At 46.0% G+C, this 23,025-nt stretch overlaps 1 protein-coding gene across 1 annotated transcript in view; it reads left to right on the top strand.

The window, feature by feature from the left end:
* LOC144262216 (sulfotransferase 6B1-like) overlaps positions 1-11,810 on the top strand; it is a 28,379-nt gene extending 16,569 nt beyond the window's left edge. Inside the window, exons 3-7 of the mRNA XM_077811891.1 lie at positions 6,626-6,715; positions 7,472-7,598; positions 10,230-10,324; positions 11,027-11,183; positions 11,680-11,810. Coding sequence (XP_077668017.1) covers positions 6,626-6,715; positions 7,472-7,598; positions 10,230-10,324; positions 11,027-11,183; positions 11,680-11,810 — 600 coding nt within the window. The remainder of the gene's footprint in view (positions 1-6,625; positions 6,716-7,471; positions 7,599-10,229; positions 10,325-11,026; positions 11,184-11,679) is intronic.
* Positions 11,811-23,025: the final 11,215 nt, after the last annotated feature.

Here is a 23,025-nt window from a genome sequence, read left to right as displayed (position 1 = left end):
ACCCTTCAAGTCCAACTCTTTCAATTTGCCTACAGCCAAGTTGCCTGTCCAGTACAAGGGCTGGTCAGGAATGTGGACTTTTGCAGTCTATGATGATTATCCCATCCCCATGCTGTTGGGGGAAGACTTGGCCAATCATGTGAAGCAGGCCAAGAGGGTGGGAATGGTCACCCGCAGCCAGGCTAAACAAGCCGTGAGGCCTAGCTCTGTTCCGGAAACTTCTATCAGGACCCAGTCAGAGGTGATGGACCCGGACCCCAGGCCAATGTCTGCAACAGCAGTAGTGGATCCAGTCCCAGAGACCCAGACGGAACCAGTCCCAGAACCAGAACCAGCCGAACAACCAACACCAGACCCCATGCCAGCACTGAATCCAGTACTTGCAACCTCAACACCAGAGGGCCCCACCGAACCTGAACTGGCAGCAGCCGATAACCCGACCCAAGAGGCTCAGCCGGAGCCTGAATCCCAACATAGTGCACCAGCGGAGAGCGGTTCACAGTCAACAGAAACAGCTCCATCCCCTATATCGCTTCCAGAGGGACCAAGCCTAGGTCCACAATCCAATGAGGAACTGATGTCTCCAGCATCAAGGGAACAGTTCCAGACCGAACAGGAAGCAAATGAAAGCCTCCAGAGAGCTTGGACGGCGGCACGGAGCAACCCACCGCTTCTCAGCTCTTCTAATCGATCCAGGTTTGTTGTAGAAAGAGGACTTTTATACAAGGAAACTCTTTCTGGGGGACACCAGGAAGACTGGCATCCTCAGAGACAGTTGGTAGTTCCAACTAAATACCGGGCCAAGCTCTTGAGCTTAGCCCACGATCACCCTAGTGGCCATGCTGGGGTGAACAGGACCAAAGACCGTTTGGGGGGGTCATTCCACTGGGAGGGAATGGGCAAGGATGTTTCTACCTATGTCCAGTCTTGTGAGGTGTGCCAAAGAGTAGGAAAACCCCAAGACCAGGTCAAAGCCCCTCTCCAGCCACTCCCCATCATTGAAGTTCCATTTCAGCGAGTAGCTGTGGATATTCTGGGTCCTTTTCCGAAAAAGACACCCAGAGGAAAGCAGTACATACTGACTTTCATGGATTTTGCCACCCGATGGCCGGAAGCAGTAGGTCTAAGCAACACCAGGGCTAAAAGTGTGTGCCAGGCACTAGCAGACATTTTTGCCAGGGTAGGTTGGCCCTCCGACATCCTCACAGATGCAGGGACTAATTTCCTGGCAGGAACTATGAAAAACCTTTGGGAAGCTCATGGGGTAAATCACTTGGTTGCCACTCCTTGCCACCATCAAACAAATGACATGGTGGAGAAGTTTAATGGAACTTTGGGGGCCATGATACGTAAATTTGTAAATGAGCACTCCAATGATTGGGACCTAGTGTTGCAGCAGTTGCTCTTTGCCTACAGAGCTGTACCACATCCCAGTTTAGGGTTTTCCCCATTTGAACTTGTATATGGCCGTGAGGTTAAGGGGCCATTGCAGTTGGTGAAGCAGCAATGGGAGGGATTTACACCTTCTCCAGGAACTAACATTCTGGACTTTGTAACCAACCTACAAAACACCCTCCGAACCTCTTTAGCCCTTGCTAGAGAAAACTTACAGGATGCTCAAAAAGAGCAAAAAGCCTGGTATGATAAACATGCCAGAGAGCGTTCCTCCAAAGTAGGAGACCAGGTCATGGTCTTAAAGGCGCTCCAGGCCCATAAAATGGAAGCATCGTGGGAAGGGCCATTCACGGTCCAGGAGCGCCTGGGAGCTGTTAATTATCTCATAGCATTCCCCACCTCCAACCGAAAGCCTAAGGTGTACCATATTAATTCTCTTAAGCCCTTTTATTCCAGAGAATTAAAGGTTTGTCAGTTTACAGCCCAGGGAGGGGATGATGCTGAGTGGCCTGAAGGTGTCTACTACGAAGGGAAATGTGCTGGTGGTGTGGAAGAGGTGAACCTCTCCATGACCCTTGGGCGTATGCAGCGACAGCAGATCCAGGAGCTGTGCACTAGCTACGCGCCAACGTTCTCAGCCACCCCAGGACTGACTGAACGGGCATACCACTCCATTGACACAGGTAATGCTCACTCAATTAGGGTCCAACCTTACCGGGTGTCTCCTCAAGCTAAAACTGCTATAGAACGGGAGATCCAGGATATGTTACAGATGGGTGTAATCCGCCCCTCTGAAAGTGCATGGGCATCTCCAGTGGTTCTAGTTCCCAAACCAGATGGGGAAATACGTTTTTGCATGGACTACCGTAAGCTAAATGCTGTAACTCGCCCAGACAACTATCCAATGCCCCGCACAGATGAACTATTAGAGAAACTGGGACGGGCCCAGTTCATCTCTACCTTGGACTTAACCAAGGGGTACTGGCAGGTACCGCTAGATGAATCTGCCAAGGAAAGGTCAGCCTTCATCACACATCTCGGGCTGTATGAATTTAATGTACTCCCTTTCGGGCTGCGAAATGCACCCGCCACTTTCCAAAGACTTGTAGATGGTCTCCTAGCGGGATTAGGAGAATATGCAGTCGCCTACCTTGATGACGTGGCCATATTTTCGGATTCCTGGGCAGACCACCTGGAACATCTACAAAAAGTTCTTGAGCGCATAAGGGAGGCAGGACTAACTGTTAAGGCTAAGAAGTGTCAAATAGGCCTAAACAGAGTGACTTACCTTGGACACCAGGTGGGTCAAGGAACTATCAGCCCCCTACAGGCCAAAGTGGATGCTATCCAAAAGTGGCCTGTCCCAAAGTCAAAGAAACAGGTTCAATCCTTCTTAGGCTTGGCTGGTTATTACAGACGATTTGTACCGCACTACAGCCAAATCGCTGCCCCACTGACAGACCTAACCAAAAAGAAACAGACAAATGCTGTTCAGTGGACCGGAAAGTGTCAGAAGGCCTTTAACAAGCTTAAAGCGACACTCATGTCTGACCCTGTACTAAGGGCCCCAGACTTTGACAAACCGTTCCTAGTAACCACAGATGCATCCGAGCGTGGTGTGGGAGCAGTTTTAATGCAGAAAGGACCTGATCAAGAATTCCACCCTGTAGTGTTTCTCAGCAAAAAACTGTCTGAGAGGGAAAGCAACTGGTCAGTCACTGAAAAAGAATGTTATGCCATTGTCTACGCTCTGGAAAAGCTACGCCCATATGTTTGGGGACGGCGTTTCCACCTGCAAACCGACCATGCTGCACTAAAGTGGCTTCACACCGTCAAAGAAACTAACAAAAAACTTCTTTGGTGGAGTTTAGCTCTCCAAGATTTTGATTTCGACACCCAACACATCTCAGGAGCTTCTAACAAAGTGGCTGATGCACTCTCCCGTGAAAGTTTCCCAGAATCAACTGGTTAAAATCGTCCTTGAGATGTGGAAAATATTGTTAGTCTTTATGTACTTGGTAGTATATTTAGAGATGCATGTGTCTTATTAACTCTGTTTTTCCTAGAGCTCCAGGAAGAAATCCTAGCCAGTGTTTCACCCTAGCTGAGATTTGGGGGGCGTGTCATAAAAATAAAGGGAAGGGTAAACCCCTTTGAAATCCCTCCTGGCCAGGGGAAAGCTCCTCTCACCTGTAAAGGGTTAAGAAGCTAAAGGTAACCTCGCTGGCACCTGACCAAAATGACCAATGAGGAGACAAGATACTTTCAAAAGCTGGGAGGAGGGAGAAAAACAAAGGGTCTGTGTCTGTCTGTATGCTGGTCTTTGCCAGGGATAGACCAGGAATGGAGTCTTAGAACTTTTAGTAAGTAATCTAGCTAGGTATGTGTTAGATTATGATTTCTTTAAATGGCTGAGAAAAGAATTGTGCTGAATAGAATAACTATTTCTGTCTGTGTATCTTTTTTGTAACTTAAGGTTTTGCCTAGAGGGGTTCTCTATGTTTTTGAATCTAATTACCCTGTAAGATATCTACCATCCTGATTTTACAGGGGGGATTTCTTTATTTCTATTTACTTCTATTTTTATTAAAAGTCTTCTTGTAAAAAACTGAATGCTTTTTCATTGGTCTTAGATCCAAGGGTTTGGGTCTGTGGTCACCTATGCAAATTGGTGAGGCTTTTTATCCAACATTTCCCAGGAAAGGGGGGGTGCAAGTGTTGGGAGGATTGTTCATTGTTCTTAAGATCCAAGGGTCTGGGTCTGTAGTCACCTAGGCAAATTGGTGAGGCTTTTTACCAAACCTTGTCCAGGAAGTGGGGTGCAGGGTTTTGGGAAGTATTTTGGGGGGAAGATGCGTCCAAACAGCTCTTCCCCAGTAACCAGTATTAGTTTGGTGGTGGTAGCGGCCAGTCCAAGGACAACGGGGGGGAATATTTTGTACCTTGGGGAAGTTTTGACCTAAGCTGGTAAAGATAAGCTTCGGAGGTTTTTTTCATGCAGGTCCCCACATCTGTACCCTAGAGTTCAGAGTGGGGGAGGAACCTTGACAGAGGGGTTGAAATAGACTCTCTCTTGTGGGTGGATACCCTCCCCGATATAGAAACCAGCTACAAAATGGAGTTTTGGAGTCACATGGGCAAGTCAAACCGAAGACCAGAGAGGTGAGGACAGGCATTGTGGGACACCTCCCGGAGGCCAGTCGCAGCACTGTAATTGACCAGGAGGTCTACACTGGCACTGCGGCGCTGTAGACCCGGTGCAGAAAGCTCTACGCCTCTTGTCAGGGTGGTTTTTTTACAGCGCTGCAACTGCACAGTTTCTGCGCACCCAGTGGCGTGGCCGTGCGTGCACCTCGGGAGTTACAGCGCAGAAAGCTGCTTTACTCCGCAGAAACTTGCCAGTGTAGACAAGGCCTAAGGGAAAATCCCTAAACAGGAGGAACTGGTGTACAGCAGGAAAAGCAGTGGCTATTACAAGATACAAGGGAGTAGCCAATATAGCCTGTTGTTCTCCAGTTTAGTACATGAGAAAATTCACTGCTCATGCTTATCTCTTCCATGATCTACCCTGGAACTCTGCTCTACAGTGCACAGGAGGGTGTGGAGTCCCTCTGTGTTTACGTGTGTGTTTTCTGCAGCGGCAGCCACCGGTGCATGTTCTTTTTCTGTTGCTTTGGGCCTAAATATTGCCACATAAAATGGCACAAAAGCTCACCTTTATGATTATAATGAATTAAGAGCAAGAACAATGCAAACAGCTTTCTTTTTTTAACTATCTGGCCTACGTATGCTACCTGCCTTGTGACGATTTTGAAATCTGCTAAAAATGATAGAGTTTTGCAGAAACTAGGCTTTAATAACAATGCCATCTAGATGACATTATGAAGGACGAGAAGAACCAAGAAGAGAGACTACAATTTAACAATTACCAATAAAAATTCTTTCCATGCAAAATAGATGTTTAGATCAAATTTACACTGTGACAGACTGGATCACAGAAATCCCTTTGGGACTGCCAACTGATGTGCTGACACTACCCAAGAGCCTGGTTCCATGGCAGCTTAGGGCTTGAGTGTCCTGCCTGGTTTGAGCCAGACATGCTAGCCTGCTGTAAACCCAGACCTAGGTCTGAACCACGTCCCCTAAACGCTGCAGGCGTAACTGAAAACAGCTTAAGAAGTGTTCCTGTCTCTAACACTCAGATGCCCAGATACCAATGGGGTCCAAACACCAAATAAATCCGTTTTACCCCGTATAAAGCTGATACAGGGTAAACTCATAAATTGTTTGCCCTCTATAACACTGATAGAGAGATATGCACAGCTGTTTGCCCCCACAGGTATTAATACATACTCTGGGGGAATTAATAAGTAAAAAGTGATTTTATTAAATACAAAAAGTAGGATTTAAGTGGTTCCAAGTAATAACAGACAGAACAAAGTAAATGACCAAACGAAATAAAATAAAACACGCAAGCCTGTGCCTAATACAGTAAGAAAGTGATTACAGATGAAATCTCACTCTCAGAGATGTTCCAGTAAGCTTCTTTTACAGACTAGTCTCTTTCTCACCCCTGCTATCGTTACCTTCCTTTACTCCAGTTTCTTTCAGGTATTCTTTGGGAGTCTCCTGAGCCAGCTGAAGACAAATGGAGGGGTTGAAATAGACTTTCTCTAGTGGGTGGACACCCCCTCCCCGATGTAGAAACCAGCTACAAAATGGAGTTTTGGAGTCACATGGGCAAGTCACATGTCCATGCATGACTCAGAACTTACAGGTGGCAGCCATTGTTCACATGCTACCTTCAACGTCCTCATGTAGACTTCTTATGTGGAGTGAAGTCTTCCAAGAACCATTGTCTGTTAAGTGTTTCTTGACTGGGCACTTAACTTGCAAATTCCTTTCTAAAGAAGCTGACCAAATGCCTTACTAAGGCGACTTACAATCAAACAAGTACACAGCCAACATTCATAACTTCGAGTACAAAAATGATACATGCATACAAATAGGATGAATATATTCAGTAGATCATAAACTTTGCAGAGATATGTTACATGGCCTATTTAGCATAAAACATATTCTAGTTATGTCATATTTACTTTCATAAGCATATTTCTATAAAACATTATGGGGTGCAATGTCACATACACATATTATAAATTGTCAACATATTCGAGGTAGATATGTTGTGATTCCTTTTTTTTCACATATTCTTTTTGTTTTGATTTAGAAAATAAAAAGTTTACCTTCGCCGCGTCTTTTTACCACACATCTCAATTGTGATAATATTCCTAAGGCTGTTTTGGGGAGTAACGCAAAGGTAAGTGAGCATTTTAATATTTGATATTATTCACTTTCCAAGCAACTCCCAGTTTTCCTCTGGCAAAAGTTCTCTACAGGATTGCCTGGAAAACAGGAATTCAGTTTCACAAAAAAATTCAAGCTTACAGCATTTGGTTTTGTTCAGCATTGGGATGTAACCAAGAACGGTGGAATTTTTTTTGTGAAAAAACAGATTGAGGAGAGCAAGGACTTGAACCTGGGTCTCTGATGTTCCAGGTTAATGCCGTAACTGTTGGGACTTTGGCTATTCTGGGATGTGTGTGTGCATGCCTCTCTCTCCCTCCCATTTTAACCAGAAATGAATAAATTTCTGGGAAAACTTTTGGCCAGTCAGCATTTTCTGGTGAAAAAACATTTCCCTGAAAAAGTCCTGACCAACTCTAGTTCTCTACTTGGCTTTTTCAGATCCCACAATCTGACATCTTTCACTATAAAAGTGGAATTCAGTTTTTACTGGTTGTTGTTTGTAATTCACACAAAGGTCAAATCTTAGATCCCAGCCCTGCAAGGTGAGCTGTATAGGATAGCCCTTATTGCTCCATGGAACCCCCATGAAGTCATAGGGGCTCCAAGCAGGTGTAAGGTCTCTTCACACAAATCAATTTGCAGGATTGGGGCCTCACTTTCCAAATTTCAGTTCCTGTAGGAGCTGATACGTTTTTAATGCAGGACCCTTGAGATCAAAGGTTACCTTAAAATACCAAAGACTCATGTGCCTTTGCTGTTTTAACAGGTACTGGTGTTATTTCGAAATCCAAAAGATGTAGCTGTATCCTATTACCGCTTCTACAACAAAAATCCTATGCTTCCAAATGTCAGCTCCTGGGATGAGTTCTTTCAGAAGTTCATGAGTGGAGAAGGTACAGTTATTAGATCTTTGCTATGTTTCTCAGTGGCGTTTATAAACACTCTAGTACAGTGTTCTCAACTCTTCTTTGGTCTGCAGTCCAAAAAGGGAATCTGTGATCATCATGTTAAAATTAATCCCAAATGGATTCAAACTAATGATCTGGGTTGGGGAGGGCAGGGGAGCTGGTGCTAAGGAGTCAAAGGTGCTTCACTCTTCTTCAACCCTGAGCAATGCTCAGCACTCGGAGCATTGCTGTGGAGATATTCAAATGGTCAGGATGGTGCAGTATACAGGGATTCCACTTCATCCCCAGCACACAAAGGGTAAACTCCAGCTTTCCTTTTCTTTCTGGAAGGCATTATCCTTCTTGCGGTTTCACATCTTAACAACTAGATTTATGAGTGAGCTTCTCCCCCTTTCTTCTCAGCTACTTTTTTCTCTTGCTTTCATTTGCATCTCAGAGCAGGGGTACACATTTTAGAGCAATTCAAAATAAAGGTTTGGGGTAAAATTTTTAAAAGTGCCATAGTGGCTGAGGAGCCTAACCCTCATTGACTTTCAGTGAGTCTTAATCACCTAAAGGCCATATTTTTAAAGGCATATAAGTGCCTAAAGATGCAGATAGATGCCTAGCGAGATTTCAAAAAGCACCTAGGTACCTAATTCCCATAGACTTCAAGCACTTTTGAAAATTCCACCAGGCACCTATCTGTCCATTATATCGAAATCACTTTTGAAAATGGGATTCAGGTTTTCTAAATCTCTTAGGCACTTTTGAAAATTTGGCCCTTTATTTATAATTGAGCAGAGGTTTGACCTACAACTGAAATAGATAAACCCCTTTCTGTAGACTGAAGAACTCAGTATTAGTCTCACTATCATCTGTTGACAAAGAGCACTATTATGCTGGAAAGAACAGTATTCCAAAGAGCGTTCATGCTGTCAAAGCAATGGGAGCAGACATGAGTTGCAGATTTCCTATCATGTCAAGGAGCTTCATAGCAATCGGGCTCAAACAGACTCAAGGAAAACGACAGTGAGAGCAACCCTGCATTTCAAGTGAAGTTCTCTTGTAAAGGGGAAAAAGAGACTGTAAAAATGGCATAGTGGATTTTGTACACATCTCTTTATTACTTCCAGATCAGAAGTGCTAGGCTTACAAACAAACAATGTTTTATGTAACTGCCAGCTCCTCAAATTCCATCTGGGATTTGTGAATCAAGTTGGGCTCTTTCCTTCTTCAACACCACTGCCAGTGATAAGGACTGTGCAGGCCAAACTGCACTCTTAGTAACATCTGTACAACCCCACTGGCCTGTCATGCCAATTTAGCAAGCTATTTTGATGATGATATTGCGCAAAATGGAATAGATTCCAGCTTGTACTCTCCTAACTGTGCTGATTTGGCAGAGTTTAATGCTTTTCACTCCTTTTAAGATGCATTTTATTTCCTAAAGTCAGCAGAGAGGGCACTGTATATACTTAGGAAAACAGACCTGTTTAGTAAGAAGGTACCTTGTTTTACATACTCATTTTGCAGAGAACAGCACTTTAACAAAATATCAAGCCAAACCCTCTGTCATACTAGCTACTCTGACACTGAGGTGCATTTCAGGGATTTTGAGAAGTTGCTGACAGTATAATACAGTGTCTATGTACGATATAAGCAAAGTCTCTTTATTTCACCCCTTTTTTTGTGCAGTTCTGTCAGGAAAGAGACCAGAAATCAGCTGGATCTGTCCGGCTGAGAAATCCCCTGATGTAGGAGAGCTTTCCATGGATGCAAAGCTGGCATTCTTGATTCTTGTACTATTCTGCCGCTATAACTGGCACAGGGGTGGTGTCAAGAGACTAATCTTAATTGGTGAATTAAGTCCCTTGGGGACTTTGCCACTTACCATAGGTTAGAGTAGCCACTAGGCTCCACGGTAACTTCAAGCAGCCAGGTCTGAGCTGGGCAGAGAATCAGGGAACTGTAACCATAGGAAATTTAATATAGCAAAGAGTCTGTGCCACATTCTAGTAAACAATTATTGGAAAATAAAGTATACTGGTAGAAACTAATTGTTTATATTTTATAAGGGCCTATCCCTGCAAGCACTTATGCATGTGAGTAAAATTTACTCACATTAATAATCCCACTAAAGTAAAGAAAATTATTCGTATGGTGAGTGTTTGCAGGACATTAAATCTGTGTTGTTGGGGTTATTTTTTTTTTAACTTCGCCATTTAATAAGTGCAATGTTAGCCTGGTTATGTGATAGATTGAACATACACACATGGCTGCGTTACTGATTACTACAAAATGTATTCAAGAATTAATTTGTTGTAAACAGATTTTTTTTAAAACTTGTCATGTAGAAACGGTATAGCTTGATTATGAAAAAATAGTTGGAAGAAGAAAGTGAAAAGTCAAGTCTGGAGTGAATGACTTCCAAAATAACATCTGTCCCCTCCTCCCCCCAAAGAAAAAGAAAAAGGAAAAAAAAAAAGAACTAAGAACAGAGTACTGAAGGATTAGACGATCTAAGGTCTCCAGGACTCTATGTTGAAGTTAGCCTGTACATTTCATCTTGGGGCAATTTAAATATACTTTAAATTATCTTCTGTTTTTGACCTGTCTGCCTTAACTTCATTTTAGTCTGCTGGAACTCATATTTTGACCACATTCTTGCCTGGAACAAACACATCGATAAAGAGAATATCATGATCATCACCTATGAAGAAATGAAAGAGGTAAATATGTGTAGAAAGTTAAAAATGGAAAAGACTTATTAGGTCTTGTACTCAGTTCTGATACAGAATTGCTCCCTTCAGTATATTCTCAAGCATCTTGTCCCATCCAGTTTTCATTTTGTCCCAGGCAAAACCTTATTGTGCAGAGAACAGGTATATGATGTTGCAGCCTGTTTTCCCACTGGCTACTAGCCCTTCTTTCTGCAGCCCAGCTCCCTCCTCAAGCACGAAAGCCTTGATCCTGCAACATTAAGCACGTGCATGAGAGTGGTCCCATTGACTTCAGTGAGACTGTTCACATGCTTAAAGTTAAGCATGTCCATGTTAGCAGTTTGAGGATCTTAAACTGTAAATTCTCTGGGTTAGGTAATGCCAATGCTTATATAGAACAATACTAATTGATGTGGCTAGATAAATGTTATCAGTAGTAATTAATACTAAAATAAAGAGATCCATGCAGAAGATTGAGAGCATTCACTTAACACATTGCCATTTGGGAAGGGAGGCACATTCCAAAATCTTATCAAAAGTAACCACCATTCCTGCAACCTTCTGCTGCTGAACTAAATATATTTCTCTAATGTTCTGCCCTTTGTAAGGATGAGAATATTATCAACTACATTCATTTGACAAGATAGAGGGAAAATGTCTGGCATGTTTGCTTTAACTTATACATAACTCTATCGCATTTTTGTTTTTCAGAACTTACCTCAAGGAGTGAAACAAATAGCTGAATTTTTGGGGTTCTCTCTGCCTGAGGAGAAGATTCAGTCTATTGCAGAGAATGCCGCCTTTGAATCAATGAGCAATACATCCCAAGAAACATATGGAAAATTTGGTCCCATCCTTTTCAGAAAAGGTACATTTATACAGAGCGATGATAGTCCTAGAGTTCAGAACAGGTATCCAAATTGTTCATGGGAGCTAGTTAACATTTAAAAGGCTTGATAAGATGCATGACTGTTGTGACCATTTCAGGAGCTCCCAAATGCAGAATTAATGCATTTAATTCATAGCTGATAATGAATTTTCTTCTCCTGAAAATGGACATCCCTAGCTAGATGATCACTCAGGCACTGAATGCTGTTCTTTCAAAACATGAGCTCTGTGGAAAATACCTTGGTTGTAAAAGGTGCATACATATATACCTGTAAAATTTAGTGCAAAGGGTTTTCTTTAACCTAAAATTTTAAGAACACCATCCACATTGAAGCCTCATATTGATTTGAAATGTGGCAATAAGTTCAGTCATTCCAACTGTTTGTGTCAGCATTTCATTGTTATCTACCGCTACCTGACAGGTGATCTTATACTTCCAGGAATATTTATGAGTTTATTTCATTGTTCTTTTGCAGGTGCTGTTGGAGATTGGAAGAATCTGTTCACTGAAGCTCAAAGCCAAGAAATGGATGCCAAATTTGAAGAATGTTTAGCAGGAACGAAACTGGGAGCCAGGCTAAAATATGATAAATACTGCAAGTATTAAATCCTTGAATATCAGAATGACATTAGCATTTACTCAGAAACATCATCTATTTTACTACCTTTTGTTTGAGAACGTAGAGATTAAAATAATTAGCCTTTCACGCAAGAATTTTCACACAAAAAACAACCAAACCCAAGACACAGTAAATAAGGCTAGTGGTCCAAATACTGCCCATCTGTGACTTATTTAGGCTTAGAATCTCCTGTGCATAGTGGCACATGAGGCAACCCACTTTTCCTACTGCTGCCTGTCCAGAACAAGATGTTTGACTCAATTGTAAATTGTCTCCATGATGGCAACAACTTTTGCAATTGTCTTGCAATAGTCCATTTTTTCTCCTTCATGCCTTCTCTTCCCTCCAGGTGGAATCCAGTAGAATGCTACGACTACACTATGCAGCTTTTAGCAACACGGCTGTGCCGCTATAGCCGTGCTGCTAAAAGCCGAGCAGTGTAGCTGCTGTTTGTCGTCAGGAGAGAGCTCTCCTGCCGACAAAAAAATTCCACCCACAACGAGCAGCAGCAGCTTTGTCGGTAGGTTCACACTGGCACTTTTCGTTGGTAAAACTTTTGTCGTTCGGGGTGGCGGTTTTTGTCGTTCAGGGGTGTTAAAAAAAAGTTTTGCTAACGAAGTCCCAGTGTAGACACAGCTAAGATATACCTTGTGCTTCTGCCTTGAGGTAGCCTGATGACATTGTTGGGGACACTGGGGCATGGCCACTAGGTAACTCGAGGGGATGGAAGACCACGAGTGTCGATGAAGCCCCCTCGCACTAGGCCCAAGTGTCCTTGGCCCCCCCCCTTGCCTGGAGGCACTCGCAGCAGTTATGCGTACGAGGCCCAAGTGTCCTTGGCCCCCCTGCCTGGAGGCACTCACAGCAGTTATGCTGAGGATCTGCAACAATATGTTGCAGAGTCAGACTGCCTGAAACTAAACAAGGCCGAACAGGGCAGATATGAAAGAACAATGCTGAATAAAGCAGCTTTATGTATGATTTAACAAATGACACAGAGAACAAGGGAACTAGCTGGGAACTGGATTGGCTGGCTATATGGATACTTAGGGCAGCTTGCTATTGGATAAGAATGCTGGGAAAAAGGATGTCTAAAAGCCTGTGTAACTTCCTGCTCTGTGTGCAGGATTTGAGATTCTGTTCTCCCCGTACCTTTTTGCAGCTGCAAATAAACTTTTCTGCTTCTCCACCCCGTTGTGATTATTGGGTGTAGCACACTGGGTCGCGAACCAACCTCAGCTGTTGTTTAGCCTCTCGGCACTGGGTGCCGGCAACAGCTTTTGGCGTCCCTGGGTGGGCGATGAGGCTGCTATTTAGCCTTGCCCGGACCCCTCCTGGAGGTCGAGGATTGCGGCGAGAACCGACGCCCAGCGCGCACCGGTGAGTTCATTGGGGGCCTCGGAGGAGACGCGGTTTGATCGACCCCTGAGGGCACAACAGTGAAACGCACTCATATAGTGGAGAAGCAACTGTGGACGACGGTGAGGAACCGGTCCCTTGGACATAGGGGAGGAGCAGCTGTGGACGACAGTGAGGAACCGGTCCCTTGGATAAAGTAGGAACCTTTTGAAATCCGGCTTGTTTGCTCTGTTGGAATCTGGGGACGCCCAGAGTTCCCCTGTATGTATGGGACAGGGACAGAGCTCAGGGGTTAGGGCACGGTGTACGCCCCTAGAATGCATGCTAGCAAACTGGAAGGTATACAGCGGATCCGATGACTAAGAGCCAATTAAAACGATTCTGTAAAGTTGACTGGCCTCAATATCAACTAGAGGATCAGGAGTGGTGGCCACCAGGAGGGTCAATTAATTACAACACGATCCTTCAGTTACTCCTGTTCTGTCAGAGAACAAGGAAATGGAATGAACATATGTATGCGCATTTGTTTCTGACTTTATGTACTCGACCAGATATTTTATAGCGCTGTAATCTGACTCCGACTGGTTCAGTAGCAGCTAATGTTAGTCCCCAGACCCCCACCCCCACTGTAATGGCAGAGCCGGTGTCCCCTTCGGCCCCTACACCCACACCTTGTAAGTCCCCAATGGTTGGCCTATACCCCTTAATCACCGAAACTAAAGTCGCCCGGTCTGGATCGGGCAGGTGTCCGGTCACGATTATGCAGGTTTATACTCATGTACCCTTTAATCCTGTGGATTTGACTGCTTTCAAAGCACAGGCAGGAGAGTTTTCCACCAACCCAAGCAGGTTTATATCAGTCTTTGAGGGGTGCCTCTGCAGCCACAAGCCGGACTGGGATGATTGTAACATCCTCCTGCGAACCCTACTGTCTGAGGTTGAAAGACAACAGGTTGTGTCCAAAGCAAGGGAGGAGGCGCAGAAACGGTACGGCCGGGATCGTATTAATGTCCCTGACCCGGATGCACAAGTCCCCCGAGCAGACCCCAGGTGGGATCCAAATGATCATGGGGATATGACCCGCCTTACCACCTATAAGGAGTTGCTCCGGCTCTGGGCCTGCCAGATCTCTCTAAGCCATTTCAGTTGTATGTACATGAATGAAAGGGGGTGGCCCTAGGAGTGCTTACACAGCTGTTAGGAGCATGGAGACGTCCCATGGCTTATTTTTTCTAAGCAACTGGATCAGGTTGCGAAGGGTTAGCCGGCATGTTTACGGGCAGTCGCAGCTACTGCCCTAGTGCTTGAGGAAGCCGAGAAGCTAACATTGGGAGGGGTTATGCAAATCTATACTCCCCATATGGTCCGAGCCTTATGGATGCAAAGGGAGGGCTTTGGCTCACCCAGGCTCGGATTGCTCGGTACCAGGCTAAGCTGTTAGAGAACTCTGAAGTCACCTTACAGCCTTGCCCCTCCCTTAACCCAGCCACTCTCTTGCCAGAAACAGGAACAAAAACATGACTGTTTAGAGATCATAGATGTCCAGTACTCCAGCCGTCCAGATTTAAAGGATATACCCCTCCCAAATGCAGATTATGAGTGGTACACTGATGGTAACAGTACTGTAATAGATGGGCAAAGGAGGGCGGGTTATGCTGTTGCGACCCTCCATGACACTGTGGAAGCTGAAGGTTTGCCTGCTGGGACCTCTGCCCAGCTTGCCGAACTAATAGCCCTGACCCGTGCACTTGAACTGTCAAAAGGAAAGCGGGTCAACATTTTTACTGATTCAAAGTATGCTTTTGGGGTGCTACATGCTCATGCTGGCCTATGGAAGCAAAGGGGAATGCTGACAGCCCAAGGCTCCCCAGTCAAGTATGGGCCCCAAATCCTCCAGCTCCCAGAAGCCATACAACTTCCCTTGGAAGTGGCGGTGGTACACTGTAAAGCCCATCAAAGGGAAGATCAAGATGTGGCCAGAGGTAACACCTGGGCAGACAGAGAGGCTAAGCATGCTGCCACCCTGCCATCCCCTCAGACTGAGAACGCCCATATGCATGTCCTTATCCCATCAGTAGGGGAGCTTCCAACCCCTCAGTACTCTGGGGAGGAGAGACAGCTAACTGACAAACTCAGTCTCCGGGAAAAGGAGGGATGGCTCCATTCCCCGGAAGGGAAGGTCCTCTTACCAAAGGGCCTGATCCGGCCAGTGCTGCAGAAACTGCATCAAACCACTCATGCTGGCAGGGAAGCACTTATCCAGCTAATGGGAAAATACTTTATCACTTCTGGACTCCTACCCCTGGCTGCCCAGGTACAAGCGGACTGCTTAGTCTGCCAAAAGAATAACCCCCGACCGGGACATCCTGTGCCACCAGCTGCCCTAGAACCCACTCCGGGTCCCGGACAAGTGTGGCAAATAGACTTTACTGAGTTTCCCCGGACCCAAGGGTTCAAATATCTCCTTGTCATAGTGGATCGGTTCAGTGGATGGCCAGAAGCCTTCCCATGCCGTAATTGCACTGCCAAAACAGTGGCCCTCAAGTTTGTTAAGGAGATCATTCCTCTCTTTGGACTCCCCCTGTGGATGGAATCTGACAACGGGACACATTTCACGTCAAAAATCATTCAAAGCGTCTCAGATGCCTTACAGATCCCCTGGAAACTCCATACGCCCTGGAGACCGCAAGCCAGTGGTGTAGTGGAGCATACCGATCAGACCCTTAAACGGCATCTCTCAAAAGTGTCCCAAGAAGCCTCACTGCGATGGCCTGATGCTTTGCCCCTCGTCCTACTCCGTATCCGCGTTCTCCCAAAGGGTAGATTAGGGCTTATTCCCTTTGAAATTATGTTTGGAAGGGCATGGCCTATGAATGGCACCCCGGTTCTGTCAGGGGAATGGGAGCTGGGTAACGGTTTTTTGTCACAGTAATTGTGTTCCCTGTCTGCTGTTCTCTTGTCTCTTCACAGGTATACCAAGGATTCCCAGCCTCTCCCCTTGGACTCTCCCGTCCACTCCTTACAGCCCGGTGACTCCGTGCTTGTTCGTACCTGGAAAGACGAGCCTCTCCAGGAAAAATGGAAAGGACCCTGCTGATCTCCCATACAGCAGCAAAGATCGAGGGACACAAGAACTGGATCCATCACTCTTGTCTGAAGGCAGTACCCGCCCCCTCGTCAGCAGAACAGTGGACCGTCCAACTTCCTGACTCCTCATCTAGTGATGATCTCGGGCTAAAGCTACTGTTTAAAAGACACAAATAGTGGGCACCTTAACGCTAAAATGGGCCCACGCAGGTACTGGAGACCCTGGGTTAAAAAGACTCTGGTGATAATTAATTGGATAATATTGTTATTCTCTGTATTGTTATTTCCAAACCATGCATATCGGGAGCATAACTCCTTTGTTTCGCTTGCGCACCACGTTGCTACTTTAACAAACCAGACTGATTGCTGGGTATGTGCTCCAACTCCACTGTCCCCCAAAACGGGAATGCCCATTGACATGCTGCCCTTGATCCTAGCAGAATTAGCTGCCACCAAAGAGCAGGAAAGAACGGACTCGCCGTTCTGAAATAAGACCTCTTTACAGCAAGCCACCTATAAGGACCAGGAGTATTCAGTTGCAGTATTCACTGAGGGAGTGTTATGTTTTACCCGAAACCAATCTGATCACTATGGGCGTCCTGTGGGGAAAAGCTCCTGTGTTATTACACAGTGGGCTGATGGGTATTGGATAAAGACCAAAAGGGGAGGCCAACAGTGTGGGTGTAATGGTTCCTCCCCTTTTAGGGAAACTCTTACAAATAATCTTACCACAAAGGAAAGGAAATATAAATTTAAAAGGAAATATAACTTGCTGTCCAGTTAATATTGCCAATGTAGCAAGCCAATGGTGGGTTTGTAGTGGTCCCTATGGCGAGTGTAATTTGAACGGCGCAATTAGAAACGCCCCCACTTGTACCCAATCAGGAGGATGGGATGCCCCCTTAGAGGCATATGAACTGTTTGGAAAAGCAGCCTTAAATATCCCAGGAATTCCCTAAGGAAACAGTCCTTACTGGGCCCTACAGGGTCACTATTTTGTATGTGGCCGAAAGGCTTACAAGGTGCTACCAGCCAACTGGACAGGTAGCTGTTATATAGCTCATGGAGTTCCTCATCTTTCCATAACTGCCACACTGCCCAAAGGAAAGATTAGAAATGCCCGAGACACCTCTGTTGAGTCACGAGAAAAGACCCTGCGGCGACTGATTACGGCATTGGAGGGCAATATGAAGAATTCCCTTACAACCGAGAAGCTTGTAGGGTGCTCTGTACTGGGAATAGCGCCACTGTTTACCGGGCCAGCCATGGCATGCATAGGCCGCTATACTGTAAGGCTGCAAATGGTACTTGAGAAAGTGGCCTTCGAGTTAGAGGACTCGGTTAGTGATTTAGGGTCAGCAGAAAAACATTAAATAAAGAGGTACAGCAGCTCAGGACGTTTTCCCTCCAAAACAGGCTGGCTTTGGACTATCTCTTGGCATCCCAAGGAGGGGTTTGTGCCCTCGTCGGGCCCCGATGTTGTGTATATGTAAATGATAGCAGTTATGAAATCTATGAAAAGGTGGTACAGGCTGAGGCCCATACCCGAGCCGAAGCACAGGTTGCCTATACTGCCCCAGAGAGCGATTGGTTGCAAACCTTGTTTTCAGGCTGGGGTCTGTCGTTTTGGCTTGGTGGTTTATTTAGCCTGTTATTGAAACTGCTCTTTCCTGTATTGCTTGTATTACTGGTATTATGCTGTGCAGTATCATGTGTCAGGGCCCTTTTGCAAAAGTTAATAAGTCATTCTCTTCAGGGCTATCACAAAGTGCTTATGCAAAGTCCTATTGTAAAGACATAAGTAGCCCAAGTGAGAAAACTCAGAGCCAAGGTTGTTGAGTGTTCTCAAAGGAGGGAGTTGTTGGGGACACTGGGGCACGGCCACTAGGTAACTCGAGGGGATGGAAGATCACGAGTGTCGATGAAGCCCCCTCGCACTAGGCCAAGTGTCCTTGGCCCCCCCACCCCTTGCCTGGAGGCACTCGCAGCAGTTATGCTGGGGATCTGCAACAATATGTTGCAGAGTCAGACTGCCTGAAACTAAGCAAGGCCGAACAGGGCAGATATGAAAGAACAATGCTGAATAAAGCAGCTTTATGTATGGTTTAACAAATGATACAGAGAACAAGGGAACTAGCTGGGAACTGAATTGGCTGGCTATATGGATACTTAGGGCAGCTTGCTATTGGATAAGCATGCTGGGAAAAAGGATGTCTAAAAGCCTGTGTAACTTCCTGCTCTGTGTGCAGGATTTGAGATTTTATTCTCCCCGTACCTTTTTGCAGCTGCAAATAAACTTTTCTGCTTCTCCACCCCGTTGTGATTATTGGGTGTAGCACACCGGGTCGCGAACCAACCTCAGCTGTTGTTTAGCCTCTCGGCACCGGGTGCCGGCAACAGTGTTGTGAAGGCCAGTACTATAATGGGGTTCAAAAGGGAGCTAGATAGATTCATGGAAGATAGGTCCAGCAGTGGCTATTAGCCAGGATGGGCAGGGATGGTGTCCCTAACCTCTGTTTGCCAGAAGCTGGGATTGGGTGACAGGGCATAGATCACTTGATGATAACCTGTCTGTTCATTCCCTTTGGGGCACCTGCCATTGGCCACTGTCAGAGGACAGGATACTGGGGTTGATGGACCTTTGGTCTGACCCAGTGTGGCCGTTCTTATGAGAGGAAAATTCTGCGCCTTAATGATGCATTTCCCATAATTTGCACTACACTGGTGGCAAGCTGAAGACTGAGAAGGTGTGCTTAAGAGTTATTGCTGCTTGCATGTTCCTCAGTGTGGCCTGCCTTTGGAATATCTAAGAGTATGTCTACACAGCAACTTCACACCTGCAGCTGGCCCGTGCCAGGTGACTCGGGCTTGCGGGGCTGGGGCTGTTTCACTTCTGTGTGTAGATATCTGGGCTCAGGCTGGAACCAGGGCTATTGGACCAGCGAGGTCCCAGAGCTTGGGCTCCAGAACGAACCCCGGAAGTCTGCACAACAGAGTAGAAACAGCCTCACCACAGCCTGAGCCATCGGCGCCAACTCTGTGGGTGCTCCGGGGCTGGAGCACTCTCTGAGAAAAAATGGTGGGTGCTAAGCACCCACCGGCAGCCCCTCTATCAGCTCCTCCCCAAACCCCCAGCGCCTTCCGCCTGCCGGCGAGCCCTGCGGATCAGCGCTTCCCCCTCCCACCCTGCACCTCCCGCCCACCGCAATCAGCTCTTTTGTAGCGTGCAAGAGATTGGAAGGGAGGGGGAGGAGCAAGGATGCAGTATGCTTGGGGGAGGAGGCAGGGCTGGGTGGGAAGAGGTGGGACAGGGGTGGAGTGGGGACAGGAAGAGGCGGGGTCTGGGTGGGGCCTTGGGTGGAGTGTGGGCAGGGCATGGGGCGGAGCTGGGAGGTCGAACACCCCTCAGCACTTTGAAAAGGGGTCTGTGTTTTGAGCCCTGTAAGTCCAAGTCAGCCAGCTGTGGGGTTTTCTTTGGCGTGTAGACATACCCTATTGCATGAGGAGCTCATGCTAGAGGATGATAATATAATTTTGTTGGGACAAAATGCACAACTACTAGAATGTAGACATCCATGTAAATCCGGAGATTTCTCTGCCTAGCTCTGGCTTTTTCACACTGTCTACAGATCCAGAGGAGGAAGGAAGCCGGAGACCCCTTGGGAAGAGGAAAGAAAGGCTCGTGGAGTGAGAGCCCCGGTGATTGGTTGGGAAGCGGTAGGTGAAGTAGTGGGGGAGGAAGGATGAGCTGCGAGCAACCCACCAAAGAGGAAGTGATGGGGGCTGGGTGGGGGAGGCAGACCATCTGCAGAACAAGGAGAAAGAAGCGGTCTTCAGGTAGAAGAGAGTGAAAGGGGAGGGTAGGTGGTGGGCAAGAGCCTACAATAATATGTATAGAGGTGGGGATTGTCTGTGGGATGGGGGAGCAGAGAGTGACACTGGTAAGGTTTTATTTTAAAAGTGCTTGTTCTATTTTAATAGCTGTGATCTCTGGGCATTGATAGCCAGTTTCAGATCTTTGTTCTGAGGGCCATGCAGGGAATTTTTCAGTCATTCTGAAAAGCTGATTGCTGTTGCAGAGAGCTGGGAAGAAATGCAAACCTTGTTTATGTTAAAATTGTAAATAGACCACTAATTTACAAGACTCTAGTTACCTAAAAATAAAGTTTGAAAGTCAGTAATTAGAGCAGGGGTTCTCAACCTTTTTCTTCCTGAGGCCCCCCTCAGCATGGTATAAAAACACCAGGGCCCAGTGGGGGCAGGAGGGGAACTCAGGGTTCCGGGCGGGCGGGGGGACCCTTGGGCATAGGCATAGATTTACTTCTATTTGCGGAAGTGCTGGGGTTTGGGGCACCAGGTTTCAGCCATGGGGCTCTACAGCCCCCCTGAAAGGGCTCACGGACCCCCCAGGGGGTCTGTGGACCCCAGTTGAGAACCACTGATCTCGAGTATATTGCAGCTTAGAAAACCTTGATCTGCAGAAAGTCTGGAAAATCTCAGTCAAGTTACCAACTCTAAAATTCATCTTTGCCTTTGTTATCATCTTTATTTATTCTCCACTTACTAATGGGCAAACCCCCACTGCTTGCTATAAAAACGACAGACAAACAATCCCAGGCACTTCTCTTGCTTCCCCTGTGAATCTCATTCTCTGCACCTGAGACGACAAAAGGAAACAGCTGTTGGACTCAGGGGAAGGAGTCTTGACCTGATAGTCTGGTCAGTAATCTGCTAAAGCATGTGGTGAGAAAGTTTGCTTTGCAACTAAAATAGTGTCTTAAGTAGATATTAGTACGTGTTTTAAATTTTTATTTTTCTTATAACCATTTCTGACTTTTATGCCTCATTACTTGACCTCACTTAAAATACATCTCTTTGTAGTTAATAAACTTGTTTTACTGTTGACTCTTACGCAGTGTGTTTAAGTTGAAGTGTCTGGGTAGCTATTTAAGGTAAGGAGTTGGCATGTTATTCCATTAAAGGTGTAATGGACTTAATATATTTGTACGGTCCAGGAAAGGGCTGGGCAGTACGGGACATACATTTCTGGGGGAAGATACGGGGCTGGTGGTGTGTTGGGATCTCCCTGCAATATAAACAAAACCACAGCTTAATTTGTAATGGTAGAGGTGCTGGGGCTCACGCATCATGCAAGCAGCCGTGCAATGCTCCACTGACATTCCTCTGGCAGCTGAGTGACGTGGAGGCGGAGGGTTGCGCTGCTGCTTGCATCTCTTGTGCGCACAAAAGAACTGATGCGGTAAGTCCAGAGGCGATGGGGCTATGAACTGCCAAGTCCAGAGGCGCTGGAGCTCAGCCCCTGCACAAATTAAGCACTAACCGATACTGGTGAGAGCCCAGTGTAGCTAGCAGGCTGCGGTTACATGCAGACACTCAAGGTGTGGCTTGCATGCTGGGAGACTGTGAGTGGCCCAGGTAGGAGCTGCTACAGGAAGGCGTCATACGGCACCCAAAATTGCAGGGCAGGGATGACACAACCCCCACTAGTCTAGATTGTGCCATGGTATATCACAACTGGACATAGTAAAATTGATTTCTGACCTGTATCTGCAGTGTGGTGTCTCTGAAGAATACTGGTGAAGGGGCTTGATTGGATTCTGTTGAGTCCGCTGTGGACAGTGACAGATTCTTTTGTGGAAGGTTAATACACCTCTACCCGGATATAATGCGACCCGATATAACACGAATTCGGATATAACGCAGTAAAGCAGTGACTTGGGGGGGGTGGGGCTGCATGCTCCGCTGGATCAAAGCAAGTTCGATATAACACGGTTTCATCCATAACGCGGTAAGATTTTTTGGCTCCCAAGCACAGAGTTATATCGGGGTAGAGGTGTATTAGATACTGGGGTATCCAGCCTTTACAGTGAAGGCTGTCTTTTTGGTTTTACCTAAAACCCTAACTTGGCTATCAGTATTAGGCTTAGACGAAAAAGTTAGAGACAATCTTTACTCTGAAGAGATCCCAGTCTCTCTGTTTTAAAACCACTGTAAGCCTGAGAAGCAGTTAACCCGTCTCCCTTTAGTCCTCTCTCTTTCCTGTTATTGTGGCGACGCATCCAGTTTTACAACGTCTAGTTCGCACACAGACAGCAGCATGATTCTACATCAGCAACTCCCCAGGGTGCTTAACAGATACCTTTACCTTAGGTAAAAAGAACAGGAGTACTTGTGGCACCTTAGAGACTAACAAATTTATTTGAGCATAAGCTGTAGCTCACAAAAGCTTGTGCTCAAATAAATTTGTTAGTCTCTAAGGTGCCACAAGTCCTCCTGTTCTTTTTGCGAATACACACTAACACGGCTGCTACTCTGAAATCTGTATTTACCTTTGGTGGAAACTGAACAGCCAGTGGGTTAGGTGGAAGAGTATTCCATTCCACATGGAGGCTGAGGGACTGAACAAGCACAATTTGTTTCTCACCCTTATCCCACTAGGAGTTTCTCCCATTACAATTCACGCCAAAGGAAAGCACAAGTTAAATGTAATGCTCAACACTGGCTGAAATCCATTACAGTTCATGACCAAGAGTTCACACCAGGAGCTTGTAATTCAACACTTCTTTCAGTTTGGATTTCCCTTATTGGACAAGAGAAACAGGGTAATGCAGCAGAGAAGCCAGTCAGTTCATATGTAAGAGTTCCTTATCAGCCTCCTCCTCCCTCTCCTCCCAAAGAAAACTAGAGACACGGTTTAAGGGCAGAGTCTGGCAAAAGGCAAAGCAAACTCCAACC

The sequence above is a fragment of the Eretmochelys imbricata genome, chromosome 3 (genome assembly GCF_965152235.1).
Source record: "Eretmochelys imbricata isolate rEreImb1 chromosome 3, rEreImb1.hap1, whole genome shotgun sequence".
Lineage (NCBI taxonomy): Eukaryota > Metazoa > Chordata > Testudines > Cheloniidae > Eretmochelys > Eretmochelys imbricata.
The sequence above is the reverse complement of the archived record's forward strand: the minus strand, read 5'-3'. Positions and strand labels throughout refer to the sequence as shown.